The 24,280-nt window shown below is 38.9% G+C and overlaps 2 protein-coding genes across 3 annotated transcripts; one reads left to right on the forward strand and one right to left on the reverse strand.

Moving 5' to 3' along the window:
* The first annotated feature begins 2,119 nt into the window (after positions 1-2,119).
* LOC111067496 lies at positions 2,120-4,409 on the forward strand. The gene is made up of 2 exons (XM_041595915.1): positions 2,120-2,416; positions 2,487-4,409. Exon 2 carries the CDS (start codon positions 2,490-2,492, stop codon positions 4,407-4,409), a length of 1,920 nt encoding a protein of 639 aa, XP_041451849.1. The 5' UTR covers positions 2,120-2,416; positions 2,487-2,489.
* A 7,476-nt stretch (positions 4,410-11,885) lies between these two features.
* Positions 11,886-17,577, reverse strand: LOC111073798 (proton channel OtopLc). Of its 2 annotated transcripts, XM_022366306.2 has the most exons (6): positions 15,988-16,280; positions 14,513-14,953; positions 14,265-14,417; positions 13,983-14,200; positions 12,959-13,915; positions 11,886-12,897 (listed from the first exon to the last, which is right to left on the reverse strand). In XM_022366306.2, the coding sequence occupies exons 1-6, from the start codon at positions 16,095-16,097 to the stop codon at positions 12,380-12,382; spliced, it is 2,397 nt and encodes a 798-aa protein (XP_022221998.2). In that variant the 5' UTR covers positions 16,098-16,280; the 3' UTR covers positions 11,886-12,379. The 2 variants fall into 2 exon arrangements, with proteins under 2 accessions (XP_022221998.2, XP_022221999.2); XM_022366307.2 differs by lacking the exons at positions 14,513-14,953; positions 15,988-16,280 and adding an exon at positions 17,363-17,577 and having other exon boundaries at positions 11,889-12,897.
* Positions 17,578-24,280: the final 6,703 nt, after the last annotated feature.

The following is a 24,280-nucleotide window of genomic DNA, read 5'->3' on the forward strand; positions in this document are numbered from 1 at the left end:
CGTTTTCCTTTGGTGGTACACAAAATTGATAAACGACAGAGACTAAATTGGATTTTCGCCGGTGGAAAAACTGCTAAAAAATGCTTTTTTATTAGAGCGCTCTTACTCAGGAAATAAAAGTTAGTTCCTTTCATTATTTATATCTATTGTACCAAGCATTGTTAGTGCGGCGCCTACTCAGCAGCGCCGCGCGCCCCCCCCCAATGGCGTCAAAAGCCGCCTGTGTAAACACACGACGCAGTGCGTATGTGTGCGTGTGATTTTCGGCGGAAACCTTTTTATGGTTGGAACAAATATGTACCGCGTTGGCGCCCATCCTGATACCAATGGTTCATGGTCTGTAAATTGTTTTTCCCTTATCAATGTACCACTTAAAATAAATTATCGTTGGGGGTATATATACAATATAACGTTTTGGGTGGTAGCGTAAATAACTACACTATAAAGTGGGTTATCGCGCGCTGTAAAAACGCGGCACTCGTCGTCGCGCGCCGGTCGGCTCGCGGCAAGAACCACTCGGGCCCGATGCTGTATCCAAGGGGGCTGGTGGCGCAACGGGCGGGCCGCTGGCCAGCCCTGGCATGGGCGTTACACTAATATTGTCTTTGATTGTACCAATTCAAACATTCTACCTGCTGAGCAATCATTCATTCGCCATATGACACACGGAACAAATAAAAATCCGTGACAATGATTGACAGCTTTGAGCATTTCTTGCATCGCAATTGAATATTTTTTGGGAAACCCCATTTAGATTGTCGTAAAATATGGATGTACAAAATAGTGAAAAAAATAAATAGAGTCAATACATTTTTATGTGACTGTTCCAATGCGGAAAACTAAAGAAATTGGCTTTTGGAATCGTTGGGAATAAACAAAAATTAATTCAAAAGTGACCAGCTCGAATTCGTATCCAATTTAAAGGTATATTTATATATATAATTTACCTTTAATTGCTCAAAAAAGGACCACCTACTGTTATAGTGTTCCTTTAAAATGGTTTAATGTGTCGCTCTAATGTCTTTGGCCAACCATTTGCGTGGCTTACGTGTTTCGTTTGCCAAAGCAGCAGACCGGGGAAAACAACAGGCACAAAAGATTTGCCACGTGAAACGCGGGTTGTCTCTTCCTTTTTTTTTTAAGGACAGGAAAAATGCCTTGGAACTACATACTCTACACAGATGGTCGTCCTTTTTCGGTATTAGTGCTACATTCAATGGGCAGCAAATGGTTTTATTTCTATTGACTTTTTGATGCAGCCTGAATTATATTTATTACTTGTCAATTGAATTTTTTTCAAGCATTGAGCTGTTAAACTAAATATTTTTTTTAAATAACTACTTGAGGCCACGACGCAAAGAAGATTCTAGATCATTAATGTTTTGGTCCATCGAGCAAGTCCATTGGAAACAGATTGGAGAAATTTAAAATCTTGAGTATACAAATAATTTTTTTGAACTTTAAATTTGGAAAGGTAGATGTTGGTTATTTCGAAGGTAACACTTTTTTTATTGGTTATTGCTCATAATGCGCTGTACAGAAGAGCATACAAATTAAAAACAAACTATGAAACGAAAATATGAACAGAATGAACCGCAAAGTTGCTGATTAGGGAACTGAGACAAATAGTTTGTAGAATGTTAATGAAATGTTCATATGAAGTACGAATGACTGTGCTTAATGTGCAAGTCTAATTACTTTCTGGTTGACATTCCATGAAAGATGAAAGTAATCCCATTTGCTTTTATAGTTGAGCGAGAAAGACCAGTTCTAGCTTTATTGGTGAAAGTTGATTTATTGTTTCCTTGTCATGCCCTAAGAAGTAAACACACTTTTCTCACTTCCCATCTTGATTAGCATTCGTTAGTTGTTTGTCCATTTTGCTCGGCCATTTGGTTTGCCTTTAAACTGCCGTTTTCGTTTGAAGCACTTGAATGTCGTCATCGCACAGTGGGCGAAATGGCCATTCTAGCTCCATTTAATTCAAAATTTCATAGCAGAATCAATTAAATTTTTTGTGCGTTATCGATTCTCAATGCTTTAGTGAATATGAAAAAAAATTGCTGTTTTGTTTTGCTCTTATTAATCACGCAGCTGTGAGGTGTCAGAGCAGCATGGTGCATCAGCTGATGAAATCGACTTTTGGCGCGCTTTAGTGAAGCTGGCCAAAATTTTTACAAAAAGTAAACAAACAAAGTTTAACATAAATTTTTTGTGGATTATTTATTTATAAGCTTGAAGCTATTTATTAAAAATTAGTTTATGACGTTTGATAACATGTGTTAGTTTAAAATAGCTCTACAAATCGACCTTTGGGAAATTCTGCTTCAGAACACGCATTGCAGTTTTTGGTGGAGTGCACCTTGGTACTTGAAAGCGCTTAAGTTTCAATTCCTTTTAATATACATTCTTTAAGGTATTGTAAATGCGAAATATTCAATTTGATCTGCCTATAGCTGCCTATAACAACAAAATTTCATTTTTAGGAAATGTCTATCCCTAGAAGACACATTTTTTCTGTTTGGTACAGCGAAAAGGTCGCTACCAAAAAGTGTGCTGCTGTTGAGAAATACGTTTTTTCCAATGTATTTAATAATAATAATTATTCTCAACTAGAATATAAAGCAGTAAATCAGAGGATTTACTCATTTGTAGCACAGTTGCAGCAAAAATGGAAAAGAGCTCATAGGACATTGGAAATTTTCGAGAAATATAACAAGGAGTGGTTAGATGCTGACTCCATATTTTATGTAGAACCGGAAAAAGCTGTACGTTCAGTTGGAAGACCGTCAAAAGAGTTTGAAGATTGTTCATTGAAAACTAAATTGAACAAAGCTAAATCTCTTGCAAACGAAGCAACCAATGAAGAACTCATGTTGGCGGCACGTGTGAGCTTGTACAAAGCTGGGAAGAGAAATGCTTCTAGAGCTGTATCATTGCTTAGTTCAGATGAAGAGGTCGTGGCAAAAACAATAAAATGTGAAAGCAGTGATCCCAAACTTCCTATTAAGTTCAGCCCTGAGGAAGCTTTGGCGATTTATATTGATGGGCGCTTCACAAAACATTCATATAAGCTAGTACAAGCAAAAACTAGATCTAACAATGCAAATGTTTTTCCAAGCTACGATTTGTTGAGAACAGCAAAACTAATGTGCTATCCGAAAGACGTAAAAGTTACTGACTCTTCAGCAGAAGTGCCTTTACAGTGCCTAGTTGACCACACCGTTTCAAGAATCGTGCAATCAAGCAAAATTATTTTCGAAAAAATGAACGAAACGGATAATATAATTACTGCCGTGCACAAATGGGGCTGTGACGGAAGTAGTGGCCATTCCATGTATCGTCAAGGCTACAGCGAGTTTGAAGAAAATAAAACCGATGAATATATGTTCACGATTTGTATTGTGCCCCTACAAATAAACATGGGACCAATTGTAATATGGCAGAATTCACGTCCTTCCTCTACCAGATTTTGTAGACCAATAAAAATAGTGTGCGAAAAAGAAACATCTTCCTTGGTGAAATTGGAAGTTGATAAAATAAATAAACAAATATTAGAAATCCTTCCGACAACATTCCAAAATTTTCAAATCCAACATAAGTTTCACATGACAATGATTGATGGAAAAATATTTAGTGTCATTGCTGAGTCTTCCAACCAAACATGTGGTATTTGCGGTGCAACTCCCTCAGTAATGAACAACCTGAAAAGTCGAACACCTGATACAAATTTGTATCAGTATGGACTCTCTACATTGCATGCGTGGATAAGATGCCTTGAATGTATCCTTCACATAGCTTATAGGCTTCCTTTTGAAAAATGGCAGATTCGAAAATCCGATAAGGATGCAGCTGAGCAGCACAAAAAACATATACAAAATCGTGTAAAGAAAGAAATGTCTTTATTGGTAGATATACCAATGCCTGGAGCCGGAAATACTAATAATGGAAACACAGCAAGAAGATTTTTCCAACAGCCAACATTAGCAAGCGAAATAACTGGTGTCGACGAAAATCTAATTCACAGATTTAGTGTGATACTCAGAACTATGGCATGTGGTTATAAAGTCAATACCGAGGTTTATCGGGTTTTTTGCTTTCAGACAGCTGAAATATTTGTTGAAAAATACCCATGGTTCTATATGCCATCCTCTGTTCACAAAATTTTATTGCATGGAGCGGATATAATTAATTGCGTTGGACTTCCTATTGGCATGATGTCTGAAGAAGCATTGGAGGCACGTAATAAAGATCTTCGGAACATAAGGCAGAATCACACCCGAAAGTCTTCACGAAAAAATACAATGGAAGATTTAGTGCATGCTCTCCTTTTTACATCTGACCCATTAATTTCGAACCTATCCAAATCATCGTCCAGGCTTTCCCGAAAAAAATATAGAGTTGGATAAAGAGGTTAAAGATATGTTATTCGACGTCAACTTAGAAGAAGTTAATAGTTCCGATAGTTCGGATTCCGAATAATTATGTATATTTTGTATATTTTAAACTTTATTATTCGTATCTAAATAAATAAAAACAACATAAATCTTGAATATGTATAAGTTATACAATCATATGCTATGGAGTTATGATGCATAAAATCATCTTTACGATTTTATCACATATGTGAACATTTTTGACCGATCGGGCCTATAGCTGCCTTATGATATAGTTGACCGATTCGAATGAAATTTGGTAGAGACATTCGGCTAATAGCAATCGTCTTAAGTTCCAAATTTCATTGCGATATCTTTTAAGATACGCTTGTTATTAATTAAATGCCGCTAGAATGGCCATTTCGCCCACTGTGCATCGTTGGTGTCACCTCCATGAAAATATCATTTCCGTCACGCCGAGGTGCCTGAAAGAAGGCCAGCGTCAAGCAGCGAAATAAAAACTTGTCCCCGTCATCGTCGACATCCGTCATTGTCCTTAGCGCTTCCGCGTCATTTCCATTTACAGCTGTAGAGTTTTCATGTTTTCATATTTTCCCGCTCTGTACACCAGTTGACTCCTGGCCTGGTCGCCACGTTGGCTATGGATTCATAAAAACTGCTATCGACTGCAATTTCCCCCCCTGATTTATTAATGTTGACAATCTATGGTGTAGGTGGACAATGGACCTCCTCTTTTTATTAAACCCAGTTTAATGGAGTTCCTTTACTCATTTTTAGAGTCGACGAAAAACCATGCTGAATGTTGAAGTCTTGTCTCCTTCTATCTTTGCTTTTCAATTCGCTAATTACATTTCCATTTACTGCATTTCTTTTTCTTATCTTTCCACCTGTAATTTCCTCAAGTCCCTCGTTAATTGCACTTTCCGCTCTATTTTGGTGGAAAATCGAGTTGGAGTGGTGCTTAAATGAGAGTGAAATGCAAACAAAACGCGTAAAAGCTTAAGAAAGCGATTAAGAGGGAATGTAAATATATTTATTTATTTATATATGTGAAGATTATTAAGCTGTATAGAATAAAATTGGTGGAATGTATTAAATTTTAAGAAATTTTCTAACGACGAAAGAATTTCCTTTTCTATTTCAGGCGCCTGTGAGTGGGCCACGTGCGTCTGTTTTTCCTCGTAATTGCATCTAAAATACACATACGTTATGTGTGACGCACAGGAAAACAAGAAGGGAATTTTATTTTTGCACACGTAGGCGATACTATATAATTTAATTTCATTTACATACGTACAAATTTGGTTGCCGAATATACTCCCCTGGAGATGTGTTGGAATAATTTTAAATTACGGAGAAAAATCTCGGGCACGGCTATCAATTTCCAAAAGTCAACAAGGTAAATTGATTGCTTTTCTCTTACCTGATTACATATGCGGCTCACGTGTTCATCGGATGGATGTGATAAGGACATACATCAGCAGATTTGTTAACCCCAAATTGCCCGTTTATTATCTTTGGCTGTGCCACCTGAACAACAATTGCCGATACTTAAAAAAAGACATAATGTAGGAATCGGGATAGGGCCGGCAGTGCAGAGAGCGACTCGAAGTGGCCGCCAGTATTGAGCAACGCCCTTTTTGAGCAAAGGAGAGAGATCAATTAGAGCAGGAGGTTTCTAGGGTTAAGCAAGCGAGAGTCAGAGTCAGTCGGTGCCAGAGTTTCGCGAACTACACACACACACTACACATTAAGTTACACACACGACATATTAAATACACATAATCATAAGCCAATTCCCATAATATTAAATAAAGTTACAACAACTACCACTATTATAAAACTAACGTCGTCTTGGGCTTTAATCCACATCAGTGCAAAAACCCTGGGCCACACATTTGGGGGCTCGTCCGGGAATGAATTTTGATTAAACGTGTATAAAAACACCAACAATAAAAAGTGTCGTAATTGTGGTCAATTGTGTTGTGTTGTAGTGGAGCTCGAGTCATAAGTCGCAAAATTGCATTAACCAAGTCAAGAGTGTTAATGGACAATTGTTGGAGAGCGACAGAGACAAAAAACGGAGCGTCAAAAGAATTTTCGACAATTTCGTGGAATTGTGAAATTCAGAAGCGACGCGCAGAAACGGCAGACTCAACAAGAACCGATTTCAAGGTCTGCGACAGAAGGCGACAAGAAACGGTGAAGAAACAAGGAAACAAAGAAACGAAAACAGACGAGAAACTGTGAAGGCGAAAGAAAACGACGAAAGCCACGAGAAACGACGAGAGCAGTGATAAAGGAGCTGGAAACGAAGACGATACGAAAGCAGAGGGAGCAGAAATCGTTACTGACAGCGGCGCGGGACTTTTCGGTATACAGACAACAAGCAACTGGCTGGAGTGTTCGTACTGTATAGCTGGAAAAGAGAGGCGTGAAGCAGAACGAGAGCTGTTTGATCTGGATGGGATCAAGCGTTGGGAGGCGGTAAGGTCGGATAGCAGATGCGAGTTGCAAAGTACAGTTGCGAATTCTGGTGAGTTACGGAAATTGTCCTGGTCAGACGAGAGGATCCATATACATAAGTATTGATCGAAGAGGAAGCGGAAACGAGCGACAGTGAGTCAAGCAAGAACGAACGTGTTTAAGGAGAAAAATTTGATTTGAGTACAGTTTGAACAGTATGTGATTGCAGTTGATAAGATTCAAGTAATGTTTGAGAGCCATTGCAATTATCAGAAAAATAATAAACTGTAATTGGAACAGTTGTAGAGCAATTTTAATTGGAAAAATAATAAACTGTAATTGGAAGAGTTTTAGAGCAACTGCAACTGGAAAAAATAAATAAACTGTAACGGCAAAGTTTGAAATTCATAAGTTAAAATTAATTGAGATTAAAAAAAATTGGCATTGTTTGAGAGCCATTGTAACCGGCCTAGCAAAAGCAGCTAACTGGAGTGCCAAAGTTTGAGAGAAATTAGAAGTAATACTTTTATTGTTATATTCTTTACTGCATTATAATACCACACACTTTCGTATATTATTACCCATTACATTCTATATTATAAGAACATAAATTGTACAAGATGAGAAGAGACGAGATTCTGGCACTGCTAGTTGCGGATTTGAGGCTTAAGTTGAACGAGCTGGGATTGGAGACTGTTGGTAGAAAGGTAGATTTACAAAACAGGCTTCTTAATCACTATGATCTTCAAGTGGAGGTAGATGAGAGTGATGGGGATGAACAGGAACAATCATTCAGGTCAATAGAACCGCGGCAAGTTCAAAATGCAGAAATAGGAAACAGAGTGGCAGGAATTGGTCGCAGAGAAATGGAAGCTACAGTTTCAGCTAGATCGTGGTTCACGCTAAAGGATGTTGAAGGTAGCGTTTCAGAGTTTTCAGGTTCAAATAGCTTGGATGTTAATCAGTGGATAATTGAGCTTGAAGAATGTGCACTAACGGTAGGGTGGAATCAGTTGCAGATTTTCATTTACGCTAAGCAATTGTTAGGTGGAGCAGCAAAGTTGTTCATACGCAGTCAGCGGGATATTCGTGACTGGAGTAGATTGAAGGAAGCGTTGATCGAAGAGTTCGGGATTAAAGTATCATCGGCAGAGGTTCATCGGAGATTGGTTAGGCGACAACAAAAGAAAAACGAAACGTTGCAGGAATACTTGTATGCTCTGATGGAGATCGCAAAACCGATTGATTTAGAGGACCAAAGTTTGATTGAGTACTTTGTGGATGGTATTCCGGATAGTCGAACCAATAAGGGGTTGCTGTATCAAGCCAGAACCATGCAGCAGTTGAAGAATCAGATTGAAGTTTATCAGAAGATGCGTGGTCCATTAAAGTCGTCAAACAAATATGAATCACGGAGTTTTGGTAAGGAAATAAATGAGGGAAAAGGTTCAGAGTCAGCTAGGAAATGTTATAAGTGTGGAGAAACGTCACATATGAAGAAAGACTGTCCAAAGATCGATTTCAGATGTTTTAAATGCAACCAACTTGGGCATAAGGCCGCTGCTTGCAGGGTTGAAGGACAGGTAAAGCAGGAAAGAGCAAACTTAGTGCAAGGGAAAATTGTAACAAAACCATCAGGTATATTTACTTCTTCCGGGCTAGAGTTAAAGAATGTGGTACACACAAGAGGTACGTTCAAAGGTCTTGTAGACACAGGAGCGGATTTGTGCTTGTTAAGCCGCAGAGTTTTCCTTAAGTTAGGAACTGGTCAGTTGACAGGTCGCCAAAGATGTCTGACTGGAATTGGGGAGTTTCAGATCATCACGATTGGAAGTGAAGTCATTCCTGTGAAGATCGATGGAATCGAAATGAAGGTAGAGTTCAATGTTGTGTCGGATGAAGACATAGCTTTTGAAGCGATTTTGGGCAGGACAATCTTAAAAGACATTGACATGAAAGTCACCAAAGAAGGGACGGAATTCGTTAGACGATCGGAGGTCCAAGTAAAGAGCGAAGGGATACAGGATGAGGGTAACGAGGAACAAGGTTCTTGCTCAGAGCTGTTAAAAGAGTATAAAAGCTTGTGTATGATGAGTTTCGAAGAAAGTGACGATAAGGATGACATAAAGGTTTCACACTTATCGCAGCTAGATGCTTGTAAAGTGAAAGGGATGACTGGACAAAAGTAATTAGAAGTATTGTGGAGGATAAAGGGTATGAAGACTATTACATTGCGAAGCAGATTTTGTTCAAAGACCCCGATAGAGAACTGATCGTAGTCCCATCCCAAATGGAGGGAGAAATAATGCAAATTGCTCATAGGCAGGGGCATTTTTCTGCAAAGAAGACTCAGGAGCTAGTGGAAAAGTCGTATTTCATACCAAAGTTGAAAGAGAAAGTATGTCGAGTTGTGGAAAGTTGCGTAGAATGTATCTTGGTAAATGCGAAAGCTGGAAAGCAAGAAGGGTATTTGACACCGATAGATAAGGGCGATAGACCGTTAGTGACATTCCACATAGATCATGTAGGTCCAATGGAGATTACCAAAAAGCGCTATAACCATATTCTTGTTGTTGTTGATGGGTTCTCAAAGTATGTGTGGTTATATCCAACGCGTAGTACAGGAACTGAGGAAGTCATAAACTGTTTGGAAAAGCAAGCCATCAATTTCGGAAATCCATGTAGAATTGTATCAGATAGAGGAGCCGCTTTCACGGCGAATGCGTTTAGAGAGTACTGTTCAGGGCAGAATATACAACATTTGATGATTACTACAGGTGTGCCACGAGGTAACGGGCAAGTGGAGCGAATGCACAGGATCGTAGTTCCTATGTTGTCAAAGTTAAGTGGAGATAGTCCAGGTTCTTGGTACAGGCATGTAGCTAAAGTGCAGCAGTTAATCAACAATATTGAGCCGAGGAGTACAAAAATCACACCGTTTAAGATTTTGACAGGTGTTGATATGCGATGTTCGGATATTTCGGAGCTAAAAGAGCTGGTGAATCAATCATTAGTTGATGAATTGGATGAAGAGCGTGAGCAGATACGAAGAGAGGCTAGAGAGAACATAAAAGTTTTGCAGGAGGAGAATCGATTAGCATTCAATAAGAAAAGAAAGGTAGAAAAAGAGTACCAGGTTAATGATTTAGTAGCGATTAAGCGTACACAGTACGGGGGTGGGGCTAAAATTGAAAGGAAAGTATTTAGGACCATACAAAGTGGTGAAAGTCCATAAGCATGGAAGGTATGACGTAGAGAAGGTCGGGGATGGAGAAGGACCTTGTAAGACTTCGAGTGTGGCAGAGTACATGAAGGAATTCGGGGCGAATCCAGCGTCAGGAGGGCCGAATGTAGGAATCGGGATAGGGCCGGCAGTGCAGAGAGCGACTCGAAGTGGCCGCCAGTATTGAGCAACGCCCTTTTTGAGCAAAGGAGAGAGATCAATTAGAGCAGGAGGTTTCTAGGGTTAAGCAAGCGAGAGTCAGAGTCAGTCGGTGCCAGAGTTTCGCGAACTACACACACACACTACACATTAAGTTACACACACGACATATTAAATACACATAATCATAAGCCAATTCCCATAATATTAAATAAAGTTACAACAACTACCACTATTATAAAACTAACGTCGTCTTGGGCTTTAATCCACATCAGTGCAAAAACCCTGGGCCACACAATAATTTAAATGCGCCAATTCATCAACTTCATGGCTGAATGCCTTTTTATATACTTATACAAATTTTTATTTGAAAGTTCCTCCTCACACATAATCCTTAAACATATGTACACAAGCATCATGTATTCTCTATGTGGAGCATATAAAATGTATTTCCTCGTAATCGTGGCTTTCCAACTGCCCTGCCCGCTCTACCATCTTCACATCTTGAAGAAAGAATACGCAACAGGAAACGTAAACGACAATTTGTCCATTTTATGCGTCAACGTTTTTTGGCATAAGATTTTTGCCACCCACGATGGCGCTGATACAAATTAATTAGGGGTTGTTTATTGATTGCGTCAGTTTATATATTGTAGGAACATTGTTATACCCGTACTCAAAAAAGAGTTAAGGGGTATATTAGATTTGTGGTAAAAGTGGATGTGTGCAACGCAGAGAAGGAAACGTTTCCGACCCCACAAAGTATATATATTCTTGATCAGCATCAATAGCCGAGTCGATATAGCCATGTCTGTCTGTCGGTCTGTCTGTCTGTCTCGATGAGCGCCTAGATCTCAGAGACTATAAGAGCTAGGGCAACCAAATTTGGTTTCCAGACTCATGTGATATCCCACTGTTACAAGTGTATTTCAAAATTTCGCCCCGCCCCCTTCTCTTCTAATTGGAACATGTACAATCTACATGTTAGATGTAGAATATACATTGTATATGTAGATGTAGATATCATATGTAGCAAAAAAATGTAAAATGTAAAATGTTTTGTTTTTTCAAAAATTCTTAAAATTCATAGGCTCAAAAATGTATATACTGACTGAGTACGGGTATAAGTAGAGTCGCGTCTCCAGAAGTGACTCACACTTTCCTTCTCGTTTTTCTTATGTTTGATTAAATTTTGTCTATTTTTTAAAGGAAATTGTAATACGATTTTTTATATTATTCCATCTTAAATGCTTAGAACTTCTAACACAGTCCTAAAAAAACGTCAGTATGTGTACTTATCAACTAAAATCTAAGATCATAATTAAAATACTTGATGGCGAAAAGGAAATTGACCAAAGTTTCAGGTTTATTCGGTGAAGTATTTGCAGGATATTTCTGTGCACGTTATTTTGTATCAAGTGCTTATGTATCTAAGCATTATATGTGTCTCCGATTATAGTAATTTTTGTAATTACACAATTGTGACATTGATAACAGAAAACGGAAGTGGCTTATCAAAGAGTTTGCTTGTACAATGGCTATAAGTCCATTTGCTGTTTGGCCACGTGATTATGGCATTTCAAATGGATTTGTTGTTCTGACCACTCTCTAGATAAACTTCCATATGTTAGTGGCATTATGTCATCACAGTAATAAATAGTGTAAAATATTGGAAGCAGTAACAACGAAGCAAGAGACTGAGTAATAATAAAATACATGTACATGGTTTTGTTCTATTTGCTTAAGTTTTCCTTGGTTTTTACAGCTCTCAAATTTTCAACAATAGCTCTCAAAATTGATGGATTTTATGGAGCATAAACAAAGCCTAACTAGGCCATAAATAGTTTCAAAAACTTTCAAAGTGATTTTTTGAGTATAATTTATTAGTCATTTGCAAAATAAAATAGTTTAAAATGCTTTCAGAAGCCGTAGAAGTTCCATTACAATTTTTCTTTACCGTCAATCAAAAATACAACAGCGAGCTAGGGCTGAATAAATTAAGTCTTTATTTGTGCTAAAAACGATCACAAATAATCGCACTTACACATAAATTAAGGAATAAACACCTAACATTTTAAATAAACTTAAAAGAGAAAGCTAATGGAAACTATACAAAATGGATATGGATACAAAACTAATGAGCCTTGGCCTTGTACGTGATTTTCCAAACCTCAAAGAGGCAGATCGTTGAATGGAAGCGATAGAAAATAGCCAGTGGCATGGATATATGCGTAATAATCGTCCAGCCCCAGACGCCAAAGAACTCCAAATGCGATTCGCGGAACACGGCACGTCCCTTGATGAGGGTATTTACGAACCAAATGGCAATATTTGCTACCAACAGAAACGTTATGATCTCTCTTCCTGGCTTTCGGCGCACCTGCTTGGCGCCCTTGCACCGTCGATGGCTGGCATGTAGGATGAACATCGTCTGCAGCGATGTTTGGACCACGCCGAACACTTCAGCGATGATGCCTTCAACGCGATCGGGTACCGTATCCCATTTGGCAAAGTAGCTACCCAGTATGCTGAACAGTCCGTACAAGTACACACCCGTTTGGGCCACGATCAGTAAGAGATTGTCCAAGTCCATCGAGTGGTGCTCGTCGCTGGTATCCTTAATATATCTCAGATCGCGCATGAGGAACATGCCTGAAAATATACAGATATAAGAGACAATGATGCATCGCTATTTGCTGAAGTAAATCCTCACCCGTAATCACAGCCGCAGCGCACATGAAGTACATAAAAGTCTCCCAGAGAGTAACCTCCTGAGTGGCAACCAGTTCATAGCCCGGCTGGGTGTACAGCACAAAGTACATTATCATAGAGATAATTGTCATCACTATGATCAGTATGCCGAAGAAGAGACCCTTGTGCGACTGCGAGCAATCGACGGAGAAGTGATGGGCCGGCTTCTGGGCCACCGGCTTGACCGAGTTCTTGCGCGTCTTATCAATATCCGGTATGGACTTAACAGTCTTCCACATCTCGTAGAGGATCACAGCGCAGATCAGTGAGTACTCGATGGTGCAGGGAAACAAAAATGGAGACAGCTGCTGTACCAATGCCCCCATGATTGTGGTGCGAGAGCAACCAGTGAAGGCTGCTGGTGTTGGCGATGGCGTCACGGTGACGTTGGCTATTATGGAGCTCACATTGGCCAAAATAGTGTGATTGAACTGATCCTTTACAGTCAGGTGCGATTGGTGGTGGTGCAGTGATTCATTCATCGCCGACCAATTGGGTAAGCCATGGGTCCCATTGTGCATTATCGGGTCATGGTCTGGGTCAGCATCGTGGTGGCTAATATGAAAGATCTCATGCTTGGTTTCCTCAACCAGGACGTACAGCCACTCGCAAAGATTCGTGGCCACCATGTGCATGAGTCCGAAACGGGAGGTCACTTTGTGGCGAGCCATATCCATGTATGTTGTGTTCAGGAAGATGAACTGCACCTGAGCGATGCACAGAACCATGCGACAGATGGGTGTGATGGCCACAAACACATCACGACAGCCTGGATGACCATTCAGTTCGAAGAACTGGCCAAACTCCAGCCCAGAGTAGACCATTGTGCCAATAGCGAACGCAATGGCTCCGACTCGTAGGTAAAAGCTCCCAAAGTGAGTGACTTTGTGTTTGAGGTGTACATTGCTGTTCTTCTCATCTGAAAAAATAATTGAGATATGAGACAACATCGCCTTGGTATCAGTTAGAGCTGTGATTGGTCTTACGAAAGTCTTTGAGAGCATTGAAGAGTGATCGATTTCGAAAGGCACTGATGTACAGGAAGATGACAAAGAGTATGCTGCCCACATACAGATAGACATAGAAGCCCTGATACACGTAGGTGGGTATCTGTTCCGAAATTACCTCCGTGATGGGCAGGCACACTCCCAGCAGAACCAGTAGCTTGCAATATGTGGCCGACAGCGCTGAACTTATGGCATCGCTGTGGAAGAAGTTTGTTAGTTTTCGGTCTGTATACGTATAGATAATTCTCAGTAGATCATTACTTTCCCGTGCGTCGATTCTTTTCCTTCTGCTGCTTGGCCTGATAGCTTTTTGCTCCATTGTCAAAGAACGCTGTAGATCCATTCCTGGCACTCGCAGTGCCGCTTTGTAGATTAATGGTCGCTGTACTTCCACTGGCTGTGCTTTGAAGATTCCTGGAAACACAGAATAAATTAATAATCTTCAACCTTAAAGAGTGAAGAAAGCTACAGAAGAAAAGGAAGTTTCATAAGGTAGAACCCATTTGTACCCTTTGGCGGCTCGCGGTGAGAGGAATCCATCTTTTCGCCCAAACAGAGGGGGTCTCTGCGTGAGGATCTCCTGGAGAAGCAGCGATGGTCTTCGCGACACCTGCAGGGTACAAGCAGAGTCGTCGCGGTGGAAGGCAATGGTGGGCATTGGCAGTAATGCCTGGCGTTGACTGGAGTGCTCCACCACGTCCAGATTCGTCTGGGACTTCGCCAGAGGCGAGATCGGATGGGGAGACATGACGGGTATGTTGTGATGACCACAATGGTCGCAGGAGGTTCGGGCGTAGCGAATAACTTGGTTCGAGGCGGCAGCTATAGAGTGCGGCGGGGTGCCCGGCACCGAAGACGGCAACGAATTGGGCGGTAGTCGAGAGAAAGAAGCCGATTTCTTGGGCGCACTTATAGATATATATTCACAGACATCTGTGGGTATCTGGTGGCTGTCGTAGGATTAAAAAACTGGTTAGAAAGCGTTGCAGGAGCAACAATTCCTGCAGTGGCACACATACATGATCCGAAATACTCGCGAAAAGCTGCGACAAGTTCAATGTTCCCCGATCAACTGATTCTACCACGGACATTTGACTATGGTCAACGATTTGATGTCGTTGGCCCGACCCTGAAGAAAGCAAAGACTTTGATGGGTCCCCGCCTCTGATTGCTTTTTGATCGATTTCTGTCCACAAATTGTGATATTATCACTGTGGGTGGTATCAGGGCAGCGCGTGTTCCCTCTGAAACACCTTTAGTTTGGTTGATAAATACCGGGACGGCTGAACAGTTGTCTCATCAATCAGAAGCTAGATAAGCGATCCACTAGTATGATTTCTGTTTATATAAACATTTAGCGATCACGTTTTCTTTTTTTTTCACAATCAGTGTCTGGATTTTAAGCCGAGTCTTTGTGTTGCAGTAAATAAAAGACAAGGGGAAACATAGGGCACTATACGTTATACATTAACATTTTTCGACTTGTTTTTAGAAATTTTTTCATACATTAAGCAAGCATTTCGCAATATAAAAAGTAATTTGATGTTGGTTGGAGACAAATTGGAACTACTTTTTGATCTTAAAGAAAATATATTCAATAGAGAAACTAAAAATAAACCGAAAGATATATTCCTTTTAAGCCAAAACTCCACAGCATCAACAGATCAACTGAAGTGTCAAAAAATATGTATGTATTTTCACTTAGATTAGGAACACTCCGTAAAGGTAGATTCGTTTTCACTTTAAATAAATAAGATGCACTTGTATAGCATTGTTATCTAATCTCTGCAATCACCCAAGCCATACAGTGTCACCAAAAATCGTAGCTCAAGTAGATTATTCAACCACCACACTGACGAACTGATGGAAAAAATGCACAACGATATCAGTGAATGAGAACTTCCCATATATGTACATATGTATGCATTTATATGTGCCACTGCAGTAGTTTTTTCTACGAGTAAATACTACCACCGAAACGTACTTCTTTTTCTTGGCCACAACATCTTCATGATAGTGAACGCGCTGCTTGGTTTTCCACAGATTAATGGGCTCATCATACATGGCGTTTGATTTTAAATTGGATAATGACATATCTCAGCCACTGCGCAGTTCTATTGGATCAACACAAACACAAACACCCGCGAGATCAGATCAGAGAGGGGACTGTTTCTGACGGAAAGGTCAGAAGATCAGGCGCTATTTAAGCCGATTAATAGCCGAACTAGACTGCGAATTTCGACGACCACTGGGATATTTTTTCACAGCCTAGCAGATCCGTATCACTTCGGAGACTGACTCTCAGCCGTTTCAAGCAGTTATTTCAATTGCCAGAGAAGCTATCGGCGAGACGATATTTGAGTAACTGATTAGCGTTGTCATTAGCGTGCTATTTTTACCAGTACGAGTACGATTTTGTGCATGTTTATATAAATCTATTGCAGCCGTATTATTGGCTTAATTTATTAGCCTATTCGCACATCATCAACCGGGATTGAACACCGATTTTTGCAGCATATATGTAGTATATATACATGGTCACGTGTGTACATAACTCGTATGTATAGAGATATTCAGCTTCGCGCTCTATTTGTATCTAAGAGTTTCCTCTGTTTCCATGACGATCCGACAAGCAACACCTTTACGTCATTACAACCACTTGTGAATTCTCTTAATTAACATGTAAAGAGTGCCGTAAACAATTGTAATATGTACTCATGATATAGAAGTGGCTCTCCCCACCAGTCAAGAGTAGCGTTCTTTACAATTAACTATTTATTGGGTCAAATTTGCTTGCAGATCTCATGAGGTACAAATATTTGCTTTCTACATGTGTTTATGGAACACTAATTTGTAATATATCCGCTTTATGTGACGTCATACATGTCTTTGCTTTGGCTTGTTACCATTACGTTTGTGATTATAATAAGGGAAAACTGTGTAAGTGACTCATGGGATGATTTAGCGGAGATGTACAGTGAAAGTTATTCGTAATAGTAACGCGGACAAGCCAACTAAATAGCAATTAATAGAGCATGCTAAACGGATCTTCCATCAGTGGCGACAAACACTTGAACAAAAGTACTTGTCAGTTCCAAGGTACAAATTAGTTTCGAATGGGAGCGTATGCAGGTGATTAACAACTCAAGGCACTAAAACCTAGGTACAATCCACGGGATTTATCATGCGATAAAAGAGTTTTAAAAATTTTATTTTTATACTAAATATTTCGTTGTCTAATTATTATAAAACCAATCAAATGTTGTTTGAATCCAGTTTTGCCATTCAAACACACATAATTTATATTATATTTATATTATTTTATCATTATTATTCAAGAATGAAGTGAATATTATTACCTGAAAGTAACCGAAGGCATTCTTTGGTATTCAATTGCACTGTTACGTTCCACCATTAATTTTTTCACTCTATCGTCAAATATCTCTTTGGCACACTTTTCTAAATATATTTATGGATAAAACTATGTTTATATATCTCATTTAATGTAGAGATTTTGGTTGATCACTCATTATTTTTAGTTTAGTATTTAATTACAGCACCCTCGAATAATATTGTGCAGATGGTAGCACAGTTCTGGAAAAACTGAAGCCAAAACCAGACATCGATTCTTATCGCTAGACTTTGTTGGTGTCTCCCAAACATTTATAATACAAACATACATACATATATGTAGACCACGCCCTTGTACACGTAATTTTGTGGCTAGTTAATACCCAGATATTAGCAATGTTTAGAGTTGGACACCCGAAACCATAGGCCTGAACAGGTGTGGAAAGGAGGTAGATACCTTTTATTGCCTTATCGTGTGAGGAGTCCCCCATTCCGCCCCTGATTGTTAGCTAAAGCATTGAAGAATAAATATTAGAACTGCTCCTATCAGTACATTAAAATCAGTTCAGTTATATCAAACGGCGCTTCTGTTTACGCTTGTAATCAATTATTTCTGTCAATATTTGTGCACTCGTAAGCATTCTTATTTTTTTCGGCCCCCCTTTCAATGTTTGTTGTTCCCCCCAAAAAAAAGCGGGGCCAACCAAAGGGGCCGGGCGGAACAATGTCATTATTATGCTATCGGACAACAGAAAAAGCATTTCTTTCCCGTCTAACCGGATAAAGGAATTTTACTGCAGCTTTCTGCCTTGCAAATCACAACCAGTCTGTAAAATAAATAAAAGCAACGACATCAAGCACAATAATTCAAATAAAGTAGCCAGAAAGCATTCTATGAGATGAATTAGCTTTTTGGTAATTAGCTCTTTGAACAATTCAAGTGATTAAGATTGTTAAGGGAAATAGTTCCATGAACTTCCTTCTAATTGCAAGTGAAAAAATAATTGCCCTGCAGCCTTTTCATTTCAACATCAAATGACAAAGCTGTAGTTTCATTTGAAATTTTTTAACTGGAAATGACAGGCCAGATTGCGAACAAGCCAGAAAAGCAAATGGAAATCAGAGAAAAATGTTGCACATATCCTAGCACCGAACTGAAACACAATTTCTGAAAACAAAAAAAAAACGAGAAGAAACGTTTAAGTCCCTTTTGGAGAAGCGACTCTACTTTTATACCCGTACTCAGTCAGTATATAAATTTTTGAGCTTATGATTTATGTAGAATTTTAAAATATTTTACATTTTTTTTACTACATCTGTCATCTACGTCTACATCAACAATGTATATTATACATCTAAAACGTAGATTATACATTTAAATGTATATTCTACATACACAATGTAGATTCTACATCTTCTTCGCATCTTCTTCGTCTTCTTCTACATCTTCTTCGGCGCCTTTTACAGGGCAGAGTGTGTGCGAGCGAGAAAGAGAATGAGTAGCGGGTCTCTTCCTGGAGGAGGAGGAAGAAGCAACTGAAAAATAATTTCTTTACTCACGCTATAATAAGACGGACAGCCGGACAAACGAACGGACGGACGGACATGGCTATATCGACTCGGCTATTGATCCTGATCAAGAATTTAAATACTTTAAGTTATCGGAAAAGTTTCCTTCTCTGCGTTACACACATCCATTTTTACCACAAAGCTAATACACCCCTTAAATCTTCGAGAACGGGTATAAAAACAATCGCATCTGGGTTTTTGGTTTGGTTTGATCGATTTTTGGCGAAGCTTGGAAATGTTTATTTCACTTTGTAGTTTCTTGAACTTGAAGACTCCTCATGGAGAAGTTTTAGATCAGTTTACTTTTGGGCAGTTGAGCTTATAGAATGGCTTCAAAGAAGAGGATAGCCAAACTCTATTTGTAAATTTTAGTTTCCAAAGCAGCTGGAAACGTATTTGTAAATTTGTAAATTTTAGTTTCCAAAGCAGCTGTATTACTGAATTTTTCTTTTAAAAAAGTCTATTCATTCAAATATCTGAAATTTCATTTAACCATTGCAACATTTTACAGAGTCATCTGCAATGGACAACGATGCACCGCAGCATGTTTGTGAGGTCATGGCGATAAATATATTGTCCCAGAGCATATGATGCCATTACCAACCCGTCCAAGCAAAGAAGTTGTTAACATACGTCTAGAAATTTTGCCAGCTCTCCTCGATGTCTATCTGTCTACAATTTGTGCGACAAACTTTGCTATGCGAGATCTGGTTGGTAAGTCTTCCACCAGCTGCGGTGCTGCTGCAAAATAGAAAAAACAAAAACCAACAGAACCAGGACCGGAACTAGAACCAGGACCATGAATTTAACCGGAGACCACCAGCTGTTCAATTTATAAATTTGCATGTTAGTGAATGGGGAACTGTGTTAACTTTTGCTTGTGGATGGGTACTCTGGCACTCTGCTGTGCGGAGAAATTTATCCCAGGGCCCGAATCTTTGCCACGGACATGTTGACGTGGCATCCTTCTCCGAGCTAAGCTTAATTGCACCTTTGAACTTTAAGTGGCTTCCATCATTTAACATGTGCCCAGAAGCCAAGAACCAAGCTAAGATCGATGAATTTCATGCCAGTTAGTTGAGATTTTATATTACTTTCATTATGGAAAACATTCTGGATGCATACACATCTCTAGCACAATGCATTGAATCACTCCATCCATTAAAAATGTCTGAGGAAGTTTATCAGAAACCATTTTGGTCCCCGCTGGGGATCTTCTTACCTGTCAAATGAAAGTGTCAGACATATGTCAAATGGGTCCACGAGAGGTGACGCCCCAACTATTGGCCCATACTGTGCATGAGCACTTCAAGGGGAGAGTGCAAAAATGTGTCAAACTCTTTTGGTGTTTTGCACGGGCTTGTCCATTGCAGTTCAGCCCCTTTTAAGCACTGAATTGGGCCAGACTGATATAACTAACTGAATCAGTCAACTGTTCAAGCATTTATGTTGGCCTCCATTCGAAACTTCAGTGCCCCTCCAGGACGCATCCATTTAGATTGCTTTCTATTTGAGAAAGGGCAGGTGCACACAAAATAACTGAAAATATAGCTACGGTATTACAGGATGTCCTAGGCAGTGAATATAGAACTACATTGGTTGTCAGCATGGACACATATTTGGTTGCTTTGGACTTCCGTTGAATTGTGAAAATAATTGAATTAGTATCTATGCTGTTAGAGGATATTTTGAGCAGCTCTGAAGTAGCCTCTTGTGTAGTCTCTATATTCCGAAATAGTAAAAAATATTTTTATGTCAGCATGGATTCATATTCTTCAGTTTTAGATTTCCATTCACGTTTTAAAAATTATCTCTCGCTTATGACGAAGAATAACAAAATAACAATATGGCAATTTCCCGCTGCTCGACTCCAAGTGAGCTGGGGAAATGGGTTTGAAATCGTCTGTCTTGGGGATCACGGACACAGTTGTTTCACATTTCTGCATCATTAGCATTAGCAGCCAGTCGGGGGTTATAAAGTAAACAGCAGGACGCAGGATGTAGCACATACGCCCCGTTGTTAGCGGCAATGAAAAGACTCACATCAAGTTCTTATTATACACGTACTCAAAAAAGGGTTAAGGGGTATTTTGTATTTGTGGTAAAAGTGGATGTGTGCAACGCAGAGAAGGAAACGTTTCCGACCCCATTAAGTATATATATTCTTGATAAGCATCAATAGCCGAGACGATATAGCCATGTCCCTCTGTCCGTCCGTCCGTCTGTCCGTCTTGATGAGCGCCTAGATCTTCGAGACTATAAGAGCTAGAGCAAACAGACTCATGTAATATCACACTGCTACAAGTGTTTTTCAAAATTTCTCCCCGCCCCCTTCCGCCCACACAAAGGACGAAAATCTGTGGCAGGCACAATTTTAAAGAAACGATAAAACTAAAAACGCAGTCAGATCGGATCATTATTATAGCCAGAATGAAGAAATTGATTTTTAGTTGTTTCGCCCACCCCCTCCTGCTATTGAAGAAGCTACTCATTCTCTTTCTCGATCGCAACCCCTAGCGGAGGAGATGTAGAATCTAAATGGTACATATAGAATCTACATGTTAGATGTATAATATACATAGTAGATTTAGATGTAGATAACATATGTAGCAAAAAAATTTAAAATGTTAAATTTTTTTTTTGCAGTTCTAAATTCTAAAACATCATGCTCAAATATATATATATATGTACTGAGTACGGGTAAAAGTAGAGTCGCGTCCCCAGAAGCGACTCACACGTTCCTTCTCGTTAACTTATTACTCAATTTAAAAACTCAATCAGAAGTCTGAAGGGGGCCAAAGATAATAACGATGATTGGGATCTTTGACAGTATTAAACTCATCTTTGATTGAAATTTCGCTCAGCAGATGGCGCTTTATCAGCTCTTTCATGGTACAGCATACGCATTTCATTAAATATTAATGTCCGAGTATGCCAATTGTCTATGTCAGGACAGCAAAGATGCCAGGTCCAGGCAGACTTTGACTTGAGTTAGAGTTTGCTAAAAAGAATCAGAAATAGTTCTCAGCTACATCTCAGAAACATTAGTAAAGTAAATCCCTTTTTTTATTATTTAGTTAACTTTACATATAACTATATTATATTATATTGATTTGCAAATTTAAAACCAAAAGAAAAATCAACATAATTTTGTAGGTTTAAACCAAAAAATGGTATTTTTATTGGTTTTTAAGTGGGTAAACTTTAACTCCCTAACTTTAACTTTTATCTTTATGAAAAATGTCTACAATCTGCACATTCAATTAGGAGTGAAGCGTATCATGCCAGGCGTATGAGCAATGTAATCAGAATTTTGCTGTGCAGTGAACTAATTCGCATTTTATATCTGACGGTGTCAATAAGTTAGTTGTGTAGTGGGCAGGTTAGACCCTGAAAATCATACCGAACAGTTTGAGAGTTATTGTCTTTACATTCTTGTAGAAGTAATATAAGAGAGCTGGACAGAGAGAGGCGACAGTAAGAGCTTTTTTAGAAAAAAGCTTAAGCCGAGTGAATCGTTAGAAGTTAGGAACTCATATATAAGCTCGGACTAGAATCGTATGATTACCCCGTTATTGGCAGAGATCTCTTTCTATAGTTTATTTTTTTATTATCACATTAGTATAATTCGATATTATACCTATACACATTTAGATAAAAATATACTTAATTTTGTAATATTTACATACCTTTCTTGCTACCACACTATAGATAAGAACATGAAGTCTAATTTTTTTTGTATTAAATGATTATCCATAGATATTAATGAATTACTAAATCTGTTGTGTTTGTCCTGAGTAGAGCATGAAGAAGTCCGATGAAAACGAAAAGGGTTCTAATGTCCGTAAGGCGGTATGATATAGGTAGGGCGGGTTGAAGCGGCTCAAAGTTACCTGATTTCCCCGAGTATTAAGGGATATAGCCTGACTATTTGTCGGTAGTCGATTAATCAGTATAACCAAATTTCCGTCGGTTATAAGTTAGTTCGAGGCTTGTTCTGAACTTTAATGTGTACCTAAAATATCTTTGCAATTGTATTCGTATAGCACATAGGAGAGTAGGAAAGATCTCACGACATTCCGGCGAGCTAGTTGGAGCATAGCTAGAGGTACACGTCCCAAATCCTGCTATACCACTCATATATATGTGTATGACCATCTAAATGATAGTTACCAGCAACATCGGTACTTTTTATCGTACACCTCTTAAAACTGCACATTACAGTTGTTGCCAGTGAAAGTAACGGCTGTGGTACGGCTGCCGGTTTCTCTTTCAATGCGGTTAATGGATCCTGCTCTATCTGCGCTGTTCCTTCGACTGTTTTAATTTTAGCGGTTTACTTTTCGATGCTGTGCTAAACTTTCCAGCAGCTCCAATTTTCTCCTACTCAACTTCTGGGTTTTGTCTGAACTTTTAACTTGTGTCTCCTTTTTCTTTCCCTTTTTGCAGAATGTTTCTGTGTCTTTGTTGAGTATAAATGCCGTCAATTAGTTTAATTGTTTTCCCAATGTTTTTTCTTTACTTTTTTCCTCTCTCCTTTCACTCTCTCCTACTCTTATTTCCGTCTACTGATGACCCATATTGATTTTTTGTGCAATTGTTTTGCAGCTGTCAATGGCTTTGTTTCATTTCACCTCTTTATTCGTTTTACTCGTTTTTAATGGTTATCAAATACAAAGGCTGTTGATTTTGTTTATATACATTTTTGGGGCCAGAATCACTTTGTATGCTGGGAAAATTGGGGAACATTTGTCGGTAAAATCCAAGAATGGACATCAATTGTTGCTATTTTTTTGATTTTCAATTGTTTCCGCTATGAGGTTTATTGGTTGCACTCTGGCTTCACATTTTCATAAGTTTTAGGTTCCCCATATGTCACTTAACTAAATTTTTTGTTAAATATAAGATAACATAAATTTAGTCACTTTTTTCAGTTTAACCATAAAATTGCATCCAATGTTATCCAGACTTAAATCAACGAATTTTGTAAGCGCTTTGGATAAAAAAAATGTACACATGTAAAAGAGAATTTTTCAGAGCTGTCAAAAATGTTTAAGATAACCGGACTTTGAGTTTAATAGATATAAGGACTCAAAGTTTAAAATTGTTTCAGTGTACAAAAATTTACTTAATTTTTATTCATCTATGTACATCTTGCATTTGGGTGTATTCATTAATACTCAATAAAAAACTGGTACGTCTCATGGTCAGAAAAACGTATTTCCCAAACCATCTAATAGTTGGGCAATTTTTCAGCTTAAACTTGGCTTAAAAATAATATATCCCTATATTTTTTATACATGCTCCTTATATACTCCTTTACCTTAGTTTAAAAGCGCGTTTTGAGCTTTTGACTC

Source organism: Drosophila obscura, unplaced genomic scaffold (genome assembly GCF_018151105.1).
Source record: "Drosophila obscura isolate BZ-5 IFL unplaced genomic scaffold, ASM1815110v1 contig_9, whole genome shotgun sequence".
Taxonomy (NCBI): domain Eukaryota; kingdom Metazoa; phylum Arthropoda; class Insecta; order Diptera; family Drosophilidae; genus Drosophila; species Drosophila obscura.

Excerpts from the sequence above, each read along its gene's own strand:
- LOC111067496 (XM_041595915.1), top strand. The coding sequence starts at position 2,490 with ATGTCTATCCCTAGAAGACACATTTTTTCTGTTTGGTACAGCGAAAAG.
- LOC111073798 (XM_022366306.2), bottom strand. The coding sequence starts at position 16,097 with ATGTCATTATCCAATTTAAAATCAAACGCCATGTATGATGAGCCCATT. Across the intron at positions 14,201-14,264 it reads AAGAATCGACGCACGGGAAA|CGATGCCATAAGTTCAGCGC; the intron begins GTAATGATCTAC and ends CTTCTTCCACAG. Across the intron at positions 12,898-12,958 it reads CGCTGCGGCTGTGATTACGG|GCATGTTCCTCATGCGCGAT; the intron begins GTGAGGATTTAC and ends GTATATTTTCAG.